At 44.7% G+C, this 12,884-nt stretch overlaps 1 protein-coding gene across 1 annotated transcript in view; it reads left to right on the forward strand.

Annotated features, from left to right (window-relative positions):
• Positions 1-4,422: 4,422 nt before the first annotated feature.
• The window catches only part of RGS20 (regulator of G protein signaling 20), a gene marked incomplete at both ends in the record, with an annotated part of 58,430 nt that continues 49,968 nt past the window's right edge, over positions 4,423-12,884 (forward strand). Inside the window, one exon of the mRNA XM_082754820.1 lies at positions 4,423-4,545. Within this exon, the coding sequence (XP_082610946.1) occupies positions 4,423-4,545 (123 nt within the window). The remainder of the gene's footprint in view (positions 4,546-12,884) is intronic.

The following is a 12,884-nucleotide window of genomic DNA, read 5'->3' on the forward strand; positions in this document are numbered from 1 at the left end:
ATTTGTCATGTTGATTTTTGAATGGCAGATTCTAGCTTTATAGCTTTTCTCTAACCTTGGAGAAAGGTGTAATGGCTGGAAGTATGTATCTACTGAATTATCAGAAAGAGAAATACAAAGAGAGGAGAAGTAATTGTAATAGTAATTAATCACATTAATGTTGTTACAGGTGTTCCAGGGGACATTTACAGAAATAACAAACAGCAAACAAGACATTTATACCAGGCAAGTTGAACACAATACACCCTATTGGAAAATGAAAGCAATATATGGCTCTTCAATATACCAGTATAATAGTACACTTACGTAACATATTTTTCTACACCATGTAAAGGAATAAAAGCAAAATGTTAACAGAAAACCACCGCAGTTCTGTAAGGGACAGTTATGTCCCACATCTCTGCTGGAGTTCTTTGTGAGTGTGGAGAAGGTTGGTGCAGTAGACTCCACCTGGCTGATACAATCCACTTGGATTTCCAAGAAGTGTTCTATGAGATGCATATGCACATGCTTTAAAAACAATCAACCAAGCAACAGCAACAAAAACAAAACAAGGGGAGAATTATATTAGACATCAGGAAGAAATTCTTTACTATGAGAGCAGTGAGGCACTGGCACAGGTTGCCCAGAGAAGCTGTGGATGCCCCATCCCTGGAGGTGTTCAAGGCCAGGCTGGATGGGGCTTTGGGCAACCTGGTCTGGTGGGAGGTGTCTCTGCCCATGGCAGGGGGGTTGGCCCTAGGGGATCTTTAAGGTCTCTTCCAACCCAAACCATTCTGTGGTTCTATACAGCAGAGGGTAGAAATAAATGAACAATCCCATCGTATGTCATGCAGATGAGTCATCCTCAGAGGAAGACTACACACAGCTGGATCATGAGAGTATTTTCCTGTTCCCCTTTTATTTCTTGTAATAAGGACTATGTATCATTGTCTCTCATATACTCTGCAAATTACAGCAGTGTTTTGCACACTTGCTGTTTAACCTTTAGGTATTTACTACATCAATTGGCTGTCTCTTGCATGTCTACACAACTTTTTAGCACATATAGAAGTAGCTTAGGAGGCTTATCCAGCTGAAACATAAGAGTGAATACATTTCTTTAATCCATAAAATACTCTTGACAAATAATAAGAAAAAATGACAAAAATTGTAAAGAAGGACATTTTCAAAGTGGTACCTGTACACTAGAAAAGGACAGAGAATAGCCTCACCTTTAAAGAGTTTCATTCCTAAAACAAGCACCTCATTTTACCTTAGGATGATTCATCCAGGGCTTCAGACCATGTCTTCTGAGTGCTCACGCTTCCATTTTTCCAAGGCTTAAAATTCATCCTTGCAGGGCAAAGTGGAAAGGAACAGCAGATACACCGCTTGACAAGGGAGGGATGAGAGCCATAAGCATGGGCTTCTTTCAGCATGATAGGATAAATAGAACCAATTATTTTAAAATTTTAAATAATATCTAGATAATATGCTTTATATTTTCATTTATTTATTTGTAATTTTAAATGTGTTATAGGTATACATTTCAGCTACAGATTAGTCAAAGACCAAGTCGCTTTGTGCTTTCAAATGGACTTGACTTCTACAATTCTGGTTTGTCCCTATTTACATCTCATGGTTTTCCCACTCAATCCATCTCTCCCAGCAGATTTTGTGTTTGCCTCATGTTAAGATGCCATTGTCACAGGCATCAGGGAGGACCTTGGGGATAGGGGATTTTAATTTGTTGGTTATTTTCTTTTCTCTCTCTTTTTTTTTATTTTTTATTTATTATTATCTCACTTTCTTATTATCTCATTTTCTTTTCTCTTCTGTCTAAAAGAGGAGCGTTGTCACAGAAGAATCTTCCCTTTCACAGGCACAGAAGCGATTTTTCAGTGTGAGGTGCTTCACTGAGCCTTTCTCCTGAGTAATTACAGAAAGATTGGCTCACACGTTTGTTTGTTTTACTGCTTCAGCTGTCTTGGTCTTCTCCTCTTACTTTATCTCACTTTAGTGTCTGTGTCATTATGGGAGATCATTATTCTCTGAACACTTTTTAAACAAGAGTAAACCCTGCTTCCTGAAATCAATGCAGAATGCTCTGGCTTCAATGTCATAGAACTTGGATCATTTCTATTTTTAATTAATCAGATCCTGGCCTAAGGGATCCAGTAAAGCTAATACACCACAATTTAGCAAATTTCTTACCAGGCAGTCTTCTGTTTGTTCCACTACCTCTTTGAAATTATTTTTTGCATTCTCATTTAGGGTGCCACACATATCTTACCCTCAGTTAGAACTACATTTTCCAAAGAAAAAGAAACTACAATTGTGTTGTAATTAATACATCTTCAATCTCCCCCCTCCCCCTAGTAGAATGGAATAATGCTAAATTGCCCAAAAATTGAAAGTGAGGTACTGGGCAGAAACAGGGATAGAAAGGCCAGAGCAAAACTAACTATTTTCAGTCCTGAGAAATAAATGCAGCTGTAGTTAAAATAGACGGCTACGTTATTTTAGAGAGTTGGGAGATGTGTCTCTCAGTCTCATGAACATGCAATTCTGTGTTGAAAGCTTGAGGATCTCAGACTCTTCAGCCCATCTTTACAGACTACAGCATCTCTCCTCAGTCTCCACTGCAGCCTTATCTGCTTCATGCTGGTGGCACTTGTCTGCACAAGCAGTTGGCTCCTGAAAGTGTAGAAGGAGCACACTTCTCTGGGAATTTGCTGCAGCACCAGGTGAAATGAAGCCCACCTCTGGGGTAAAAGGATAAAATAAAATAAAATAAAATAAAATAAAATAAAATAAAATAAAATAAAATAAAATAAAATAAAATAAAATAAAATAAAATACAAAGTAGATCTTCTAACTTCATCCTCTCTCACAGAAAAGGCTAGATCAGAGCAGTACCTTCTTGGGGGAAGAAGGAAATGCTGAGCTGCCCAGTGCTGTTGATGATAAGTCTGGCCAGAGGACAGAAATGAAGGTGGTAACCTAAACCTCAGCAGTAACTCTGCCAAAGTTGGGCTTATTACCAGGGCTTATACAACAGCTTTCTTACTGTGCAGTGATTTCTGGTGCAATTCAGCTTGTTAAGCCAAATGTTGGGAACAGTGTTCTCTCGTTGTTCTGTATTTTTCTCCTCAGCACTTACTGGATTTTTCCGAAGAAAGGCAGAAGTGTGAACGAGCCACTTGTCACAAGAGGCACTATAATGGCAGGTGGCATTATACCCACCTTATAGATCTAGTGCTGAATTGTCAAAATTTTTGACTCTTGGCAGAAAAAAAAAAAAAAAAAAAAAAGTTTCTTTAGACATTTTTCAACTTGAAAAGGATGTAAGCTTTCAAAATAGATGGAATATCCCATCCTACCCTTTCAAAATAGAAACTCTTTGGGTTCATCATTTATAGTAAATTATCATTTTGAATAGTTTCAGCTAATTTTAATAACAACACTAATATAAAATATAAAATTATTGACACTGGACATATTTTCAAATGGTGAACAAGCTAAAAGACTGATGATTTTCAGTGCACACTAACATGTATGATTTTTACTTTCTTCTCTCTCCAGGAAAATATATTTTTTTAATGATCCTGAATATTTTGCCATAGAAGAAACACTATAACTTGCTCAACTCTCATTAAAGCAGATTTGTAAGCAGTGTTGCAATTAATACTTGAATGATAAGTTCACCATAGCTCAATATTGCTCTTACTTTTTCTATGTTTCTCCCATCTCTATTTCAAATACTGAGCAAATGTTGACAAACAGGAGTCAGTCCTCTACAAGGCTAAGAGAAATAAACTATTAATAATCTACCTGGAGTCTGAGCCTTTATATTTAGTTTGTCTCTATCCGCAGACGTGGCTGCTGCTAATGTGGTGTTTTCCTCCGGGCTGGAAGGATTACCACTAGGCCATCTGTTCAGTCGCTTAGAAAAAACGTGATTGACAAGTGCCACTGACCTAAGGCAGACATCTCTATTTGGTGCTGTCTGCAGAGTATAACTATGCAGTGGGTTGCGACTTGCTTTCTTATAGAAAGTGTTTCATGGTTGATACTGCCTATTTCTCTTACATATATTCCACCACTACACACCCTTCTTCCTCCTTTTCAACTAGCTAAAACCTACAAAGCAGTAAATCTAATCTTTAAGCTGGCATGATGCTCAGGGGATGAGGCACCACAGACATCTGAGGGCAGATAATCCTGTTTGTCTCCAGAACGGTGGAGACCACAGGAGGATCTGGCAAGCTGCAAGAGGCCCTGACATTTGCCCATCGGCAGAAGGACAAGCGACCTCTATGTTGTTGTCATTCAGCCCAATGTCTGGGATTTGGTTTTGTTTCATTGTTAAATAAAACCTGTGCTTTTACAAGAAAGGTCACTGCAAGATTGGATTCAGGAAGAGCCTTTTATTTCCCGATGTGGAGGCAATTTTTGCTGTACTTCAGGACTCACAGCTACCGTGCAGACAACTCTCAAGAAAAGGACACCCTGCAAAGTGAAAATGAAGAGGATATTAAAACAGTACAGCCACTTTTCAAGGTAAGGCCTTTCTCAAGGTTACATCTAAGGGAGGGCAACAAAGGTGGTAAAAGGGCTAGTAGGCAAGTCCTGTGAGGAGAGCCTGAGGACACTTGGGTTAATTTGGAGAGAAGGAGGCTGAGAGGAGACCTCACTGCTCCCTGAAGCTCCCTGAGGAGGGGAAGCAGAGGGAGGTGCCATCCTCTGCTCCCTGGAAACTGATGATAAGACACATAGGAATGGCAAAAAGTTATGCCAGGAAAGGGTCAGACTGGGCATGAGGAAAAATGGCTTTATCGTTGTCGTGGTTCCACTCGAGTGGGCAGCCAAGCTCCACCACAGCTGCTCTCTCACTCCCCCTCCTCAGAGAGGAACGGGGAGAAAATATGATGAAAGGGGCTCCGAGGTTGAGATAAGGACAAGAAGATCATGCAGTAATTATTGTAACGGGCAAAACAGACTCGGCATAGGGAGATAGTAAGACTTATTGCTTATTACTAACAAGCGAGAGAAGTGAGAAAACAAAGGAAAAAGCAAACCAAAAGCACCTTCCCCCCATCCACCCTCTTCCACCTCCTCCCCCCCGAGCGGCGAAGGGGAACGGGGGAATGGGGGTTATGATCAGTCTACAGCACTTCTTCTCTGCCGCTCCTTCTCGGTCACTCTCGTCCCCTGTGCTGTGGGGTCCCACCCACGGGATGCAGTCCTTGATGAACTGATCCAGCGTGGGCTTCCCACAGGCAGCAGCTCTTCCAGAACTGCTCCAGATATGGGTCCGTACCACGGGGTCCATCCCTCAGGAGAAAACTGCTCCAACCTGGCTCCCCCACGGGCAGCAGCTCCTGCCAGGTCACCTGCTCCTGCGTGGGCTCCTCTCCACGGGCTATAGGTCCGGCCCGGAATCTGCTCTGGCAGGGGTCTTCCACAGGCGGCAGCCTCCGTCAGTGCAGGGCCACCTGCTCCACCGTGGTCTCCTCCACGGGCTGCAGCATGGAGCCCTGCTCCACCGTGGTACTCCATGGGCTGCAGGGGGACATCCTGCTTCACCATGGTCCTCACCACAGGCCGCAGGGGACTTCTGCTCCGGCGCCTGGAGCACCTCTCCCCCTCCTTCTTCACTGACCTTGGCACCTGCAAGGCCGTTCCTCACTCCTCTCACTCTCACAGCTGCTGTGTGGCGCAGCGTTTTTTTCCCTGTCTTAAATATGCTCTCACAGAGGCACAAAACAACATCACTTATTGGCTTGGCTCTGGTCAGCAGTGGGGCCCTTACCAAACCTGGGGCAGCTTCTAGATGCTTCTCACAGAAACCACCCCTATGGCCCCCTGCTACCAAAACCTTGCCACGTAAACCCACTACAGCAGCCCATGTATGGGGCCTTTCTGGGCTGTTTGTGCTAGAAAAAAGCTACTGATTATGCACAGCTCCTGTCTTTGATATAAGTTAATTTGTTTACAAAGCATGTGAGTATGTATGCTTCTGTTTCCTTGAACACAAGAGAGAAAAATGAGGTCTCCTCCCTCGCAGTTTTCGTACGATCCTTCCAGGGGCAAGGAGATTGCTGGAAGGAAGCAGGGAGAAGGAGAGGAGGGAACACTTACTGATCTCACTTGGGGAAAGCTTCATCAGTAAGATAGCAAACTATGACCACTCATAACCTGGTGCAACACTGTCAGCCCCCCCGGATGATAGCTTAAAACTCAAGACAGACAGTGCTTTTCCATACTGTGCATCATTTTGTATGTGTGATAAAGCGTTGCCAGCCAAGTGCGTCCAGATGGGCATTGCTCCTTTGAAGAAATCATTAAGACGTGGCAATTTGTGGGAATCTAGGCTAGAATGTGATCTCACATGGAGTACTGGTGCAGGGCAGAAAGCTGAAAAAATCATTCTCCATGCTTGTAACTGAAGGGAGGGAGGAAGCTTTGGAAAAGGTTGTATAATCATGTAAGTCGCTTCTTCATGGAACTCGAATATAAGGCACTTAAAACACTGTGAGAACAAGGAGTGTTGTGGTCTTGCACCCAATACTCTAGTGTTGATATACAAAATACTTCCCTGACATATCTGAGTTCTCCTTTCAGCTGACTTTAGAGGGAGGATTTTGGAACAAATGTTCTATCTCATGTTATATGCCTGTAATTTCCAGGCTAGCTTATGGCAGGTTTATAAACACTCGTGGTTTTTTTTTTTTTTTTTTGCATTCCCTTTAGAGAGTTCTGCAAATGTTTGATAAATCCAGATGACTGGTGCAGGTTTTAGGGAATATGTAATTTGGCATGTGGAAGGTGCTGGTCACTACCTCTGCTCATAGAGGGGATGGCAGATTTCCTAAATGCAGCTAGCTAAAATGATGTCTGACAGGCTGTTCTGGGCTGTGTGAAAGGGTCGCTCATCTCCTTGGGTTCCTGTAAATCGCTGGAGTTCCAGATCAGGGTAAAATTTTCAAAGTTGACGAAAGTACCTTAACGCTGCTGACTTCTTAATTTTAAAAGCGATTTAGGTAGGGGCTTACACTGTTGAAAACTATAACTGCCTTTGCAATGCTTTTCTAGTTGGTCTTCCTTGAAAGAATATAAAGCTATTTACTGAGGAAAAATTAAAAAGGCTAACTTTGTCTATTTCTGCTTGCAACCTCATTGAAATGTTATCTATGAGGAGTAAAATTTGGAAGTGACTTACTGAACTGAGAAGATTGTCGGGGATAGTAATGGGTAAATGTTTTGACCTTCATTGTATAAATGATTACATTCAAAACAAGTGCTTTTTTCCTCCATGCTTTGTCTTAGGAAAGAAACAATGAAGCCTGAGTTATTTTTCCTTCTCCAGAATCCATGTCAGGAAGGGGAATTTCCTCAAGCAGCTCCATCACAACAGATGAAGGTTTTCCATTAAATATTATTGCCCAGGCTGCAACCAGACCTCATTGCTTGTGCCCTTATTGACTAGGGTGGCCCTCAAAGATTAATTGAAACCTGAAAAGATTTACCCCACTTCTTCCCCTCCTTTGCAACAGAGGGCTCTGTCTGGGCAGCAGGAGGGAGATGTGATCTATGAAACCACGGCGGTTTTATTTTCAAGTTTATGTCGTTTGTTGTCTCCAGTGGCTGGGGGTCACACTTTCCTTCAGGATGTCTCCGAAGTGCCCTGACGGCCCCACAAGGACGGTGCTTTGTGCCTGAGAGCGCAGGTACCAAGCATGCCCCAGGCAAGCTGGTGCTCTATACAGACAGCCACCGCAGGAGCTTGCAGCGACACAAGGACTGAGCTGCAAGGAAGGGAGCGTGCCTTGTAAGCAAGCTCCTTTCACTGGAGTAATGAGCGGTGCTGCTGCTCCTCTGACAGCAGCAGTCCCACCAGCATGGTGGGACAGAAGGAAATTCAGTCTAAGCACTGCAGAGCCCCTGTCAGAGTGTTTTGTGGTCAAAGAAGGAACAGATTGCTGAAAGAGGGAGCAAACTGGTTTCCAGACTGTACTGGGTCTGGCTGGAATGTTAACTTTCCCGGCAGCAGCCCATACAGTGCCGTACTCTGTACTTGTAGCTGGAACAGCAGTGTTATCACACCAGTGTTGTGTCTACTGCTGAGCAGCAGTGGCACAGCGTTGGGCCTTTCTCTAACCCTCCTAGGGGGTGGGCAAAAAAGTGAGGAGAGAAACATCACTAGGGCAGCTGACCTAAACCAATCAAAGGGATATTCCATACCATGTGGTGTCACACTCAGCAATAAAAGGTGGAAACAGGAAGAAGAGGGGAGGGGTGGGCTCTCGTTGAGAAGACGTCGGTCCTCCTCTCGAACACCGGCTGCGTGCGTTGAGGCCTTGCTTCAAGGACGTGGTCAATCATCGCTCATTTATGGGAAGTAGAGAGTAATTTCTTTCCTCTGCACTTCCATATAGCTTTCATTTATTTTGTTTGTTTGTTTTCCTCCCTTTTCCCCTTTCCCTTTTATTTTCCCCTTAGTTAAATTGTTTGGTTCATGGTAGTCTTTATTTAATTATTATAATTATTTCCCTTTAATTAAATTATCCTTATCTCAACCCGTGAGTTGTTCTTTGCTTTACTTCTCCCCCTCCTTATCTAAAGGAGGGGGAGTGAGAGAGCGGTTGTGGGGTTTAGCTGCCCAGCACAGTAAAACCACCACAGTCCTTTTTGGCGCCCAACGTGGGGCTCGAAGGGTTGAGATAACAATAGAATTGATTAAACGCATACAACTAACACACTTGCTTGCTAGTAACCATGTTCCTTGCCCTGTTAATAATAATGGCTTTGTTCATATGTCATGCAATTCGTGTCATATTCTCCTTTCTCCTATATATCCGATCCGACCAAGTGCTACAATCTGTGTTCACTTTTTTTAATTCGTTGTGCTGCCAAGCACTGACCTTGGTTTTACTCTGGAATTCAGGCTCTGCGCTGTTATCATTTGGGTCCCATGGAAACTATCTTTCAGAGAATATTCAGAACTACACTGCCTTCTTTTTCTCATCTGGACACCAGTTTATTAATAATATCAGGAATGGTACCTTTCCCTTCTTTCACAGTGGGCTAATTACAACAGTTTGGGAGTATTTTGAAGATCCATCTGTAACCCATGTATTGCTATTTCTAATTCTGAATAACAGGTTTCATTTTCTCTCTAAGATTAGTCGATTGTTTAAAAAACTTATTTGGGAATCTGTCCCGAAACAGTCTCGTGGTGAGTGGCACGGTGTGTGGGATGATGTTAGCAGATACCTGTCACGAGTGTCTCCTCCAATAGTTTTGAACTTCACCCCTGAGCAAGTGCTAAATCCTAAAAACTTGGTAGAATGTTTGAGAGTTGTATGTCCTGATCCTGATAATGCCGGAGAACAACAGCTTGCAGCATTGTGCTGGGTCCTGGTTTATTCCTATCAAACACTGTTTAACATCATCCAGCAACTTGAAGAGAGGGAGGAAGTCTCTGAATCTGATGACCAAGTAACACATGCTGTGGCTGACCCAGAGGACCAACCAACTATGGTATCAGTCGCCCCCATAGTCAAGTCAAAACAATGGAAACGGAGGTCAGCTCGTTTAGTAAGGGAAGAAGGCTCTCCTAAGAAGGAGGGAGAAGGGGAATTGGCAGGTACCTCTAAAGCAGAGCCATCACAAAAACAGCAGGAAGACGAGACGGAAATCATAAAGGAATCAGAAATCACTCGATCCTTATCCCTGAGTGAGATGCGAGAAATACGAAAGGATTATGGTCGACGCCCAGGTGAACACATCCTCACTTGGCTGCTCCGATGCTGGGATGCTGGGGCCAGTAGCCTACAATTAGAAGGCAATGAAGCCAAGCAGCTGGGATCCCTCTCTAGAGAAAGGGTAATCGACAAAGTAATCGGGAGAGGAGCACAGGCCCTCAGCCTCTGGAGACGACTCCTGGCAGCTATCAAAGAAAGATATCCCCATAAGGAAGATATTGTATATCACATAGGCAAGTGGACCACTGTGGATAAAGGTCTCCAACATCTGCGGGAATTAGCTGTGCGGGAGATGATTTATAGTGATTTGGACAATGCCCAGACACCTCAAGACCCCGATGAAGTCCAGTGCACAACATCCATGTGGCGTAAATTTGTGCGGAGTGCACCAGCAGCACATGCCAGTACCCTGGCAGCAGTTCACTGGGATGAGGGGATGGGACCAACAATGTATGATGTCTCCTGCCAACTTCAAAAATATGAAGACAATCTCTCTGCTCCGCTACAGTCCTGTGTCTCAGCTGTGGAGAAATTGTCTAAAGGACTTGACAAGCTTGTGGAGAAAGTATATTCCCCCTCATCTAGACAGAGTGATACTTCAGCCACTAAGAATCAGCATTCGCCTGCTCAAGAGAGAGAGTACCCAAGACGTACACCACGTGGCACCTTGTGGTTTTATCTGCGTGACCATGGGGAAGATATGAGGAAATGGGATGGTGTACCTACTTCAACCCTAGCTGCTCGGGTACGTGAACTGAAAGGAAATACAGCAGCAAGAAGAGGGGCTCCTAAGAGAAATGCTGCTCCAGTTTCTATTGGGCAGTACCCCAGAGGCAGTAGAAGAGCTGATGTTATTCTTGACCACGATGAAGGGACCTCTACCTCTCATTTGCCAGAATTTGTGCATTTGCAAGAATTAAGTGGCAGACGCTCCAGCCAGGACTAGAGGGGCCCTGCCTCTGGCCAGGTAGAGGAGAGGGATAACCGGATTTATTGGACTGTGTGGATCCGATGGCCTGGAACATCAGAACCACAGGAATACAAAGCTTTAGTGGACACTGGCGCACAATGTACCATAATGCCATCAGGCTACCAAGGGACAGAACTCACCTGTATCTCTGGAGTGACAGGGGGATCCCAACAACTATCTGTACTGGAAGCTGAAGTGAGTCTAACTGGGAATGAGTGGCAAAAGCATCCCATTGTGACTGGCCCAGAGGCTCCGTGCATCCTTGGCATAGACTATCTCAAGAGAGGGTACTTCAAGGATCCAAAAGGATACCGGTGGGCTTTTGGCATAGCTGCTTTGAGCACAGAGAAGATTAGGCAGCTGTCTACCCTGCCTGGCCTTTCAGAAGACCCTTCTGTTGTAGGATTGCTGAAGGTTGAAGAACAACAGGTACCAATTGCTACCACAACGGTGCACCGACGGCAATATCGCACCAACCGAGACTCCCTGATTCCCATCCATGAGTTGGTTCACCGACTGGAGAGTCAGGGAGTAATCAGCAAGACTCGCTCACCCTTTAATAGTCCTATATGGCCAGTACGAAAGTCTAATGGCGAGTGGAGGCTAACAGTGGACTATCGAGGCCTGAATGAAGTCACGCCACCACTGAGCGCTGCAGTGCCAGACATGCTAGAACTTCAGTACGAACTAGAGTCAAAGGCAGCCAAGTGGTATGCCACAATTGATATTGCTAATGCATTTTTCTCCATCCCTTTAGCAGCAGCATGCAGGCCGCAGTTTGCTTTCACTTGGAGGGGCATCCAATACACCTGGAATCGGCTGCCCCAGGGGTGGAAACACAGCCCTACCATTTGCCATGGACTGATCCAGTCTGCACTGGAGCAAGGGGGAGCTCCTGAGCATCTTCAGTACATTGACGACATCCTCGTGTGGGGCAACACAGCAGAAGAAGTTTTTGAGAAAGGGAAGAAAATAATCCAAATTCTCCTGAAAGCTGGTTTTGCCATTAAAAAGAGCAAGGTCAAGGGGCCTACACAGGAAATCCAGTTCTTGGGGGTAAAATGGCAGGATGGACGTCGCCATATTCCAATGGATGTGATCAATAAAATAACAGCAATGTCTCCGCCAACTAGCAAAAAGGAAACGCAAGCTTTCCTAGGCCTCGTGGGATTCTGGAGAATGCATGTGCCAGGCTATAGTCAGCTTGTGAGTCCTCTATATCGAGTGACTCGAAAGAGAAACTATTTTGAGTGGGGCCCTGAGCAACAACAGGCATTTGAACAAATCAAACAAGAAATAGCTCGTGCAGTAGCCCTTGGGCCTGTCCGTACTGGACCAGCTGTGCAAAATATACTGTACACTGCAGCTGGGGAGCATGGGCTCACCTGGAGCCTTTGGCAGAAAACCCCAGAAGAAACTCGAGGTCGACCTCTGGGCTTCTGGAGCCGGGGCTATCGAGGATCAGAAGCCAATTACACCCCAACTGAAAAGGAAATACTCACAGCATATGAGGGTGTTCGAACTGCTTCAGAAGTTGTGGGTACAGAGGCACAGCTCCTCTTGGCACCGCGGCTACCTGTGTTACATTGGATGTTCAAAGAGAAAATTCCCACTACACACCATGCAACTGATGCTACATGGAGTAAGTGGATAGCGTTAATTACACAGCGGGCTCGAATGGGAAAATCCAATCGCCCAGGAATCCTGGAAGAGATTATGGACTGGCCGGAAGGCAGAGATTTCGGAGTGCCAACAGAAGAGGTAACCCGTGCTGAAGAGGCACCACCATACAATGAGTTGCCAGAAGACAGAAAGCAGTATGCGTTGTTTACTGACGGATCCTGCCGTGTGATAGGGAGCCATCGGAAATGGAAAGCTGCTGTGTGGAATCCCATACGACGAGTTGCGGAAGCCATGGAAGGGGAAGGTGAATCGAGTCAGTATGCAGAAGTAAAAGCCATACAACTAGCCCTAGATATTGCCGAAAGAGAAAATTGGCCAGTATTGTATCTTTATACTGACTCATGGATGGTGGCAAATGCTCTGTGGGGGTGGCTGCAGCAATGGAAACAGAGCAACTGGCAGCGCAGAGGTAAGCCTATCTGGGCTGCTACCCTGTGGCAAGATATTGCTGCCCGGGTAGAAAACCTGGATGTTAAAGT

Source organism: Aythya marila (genome assembly GCF_965140915.1).
Source record: "Aythya marila genome assembly, chromosome: 2".
Taxonomy (NCBI): Eukaryota; Metazoa; Chordata; class Aves; order Anseriformes; family Anatidae; genus Aythya; species Aythya marila.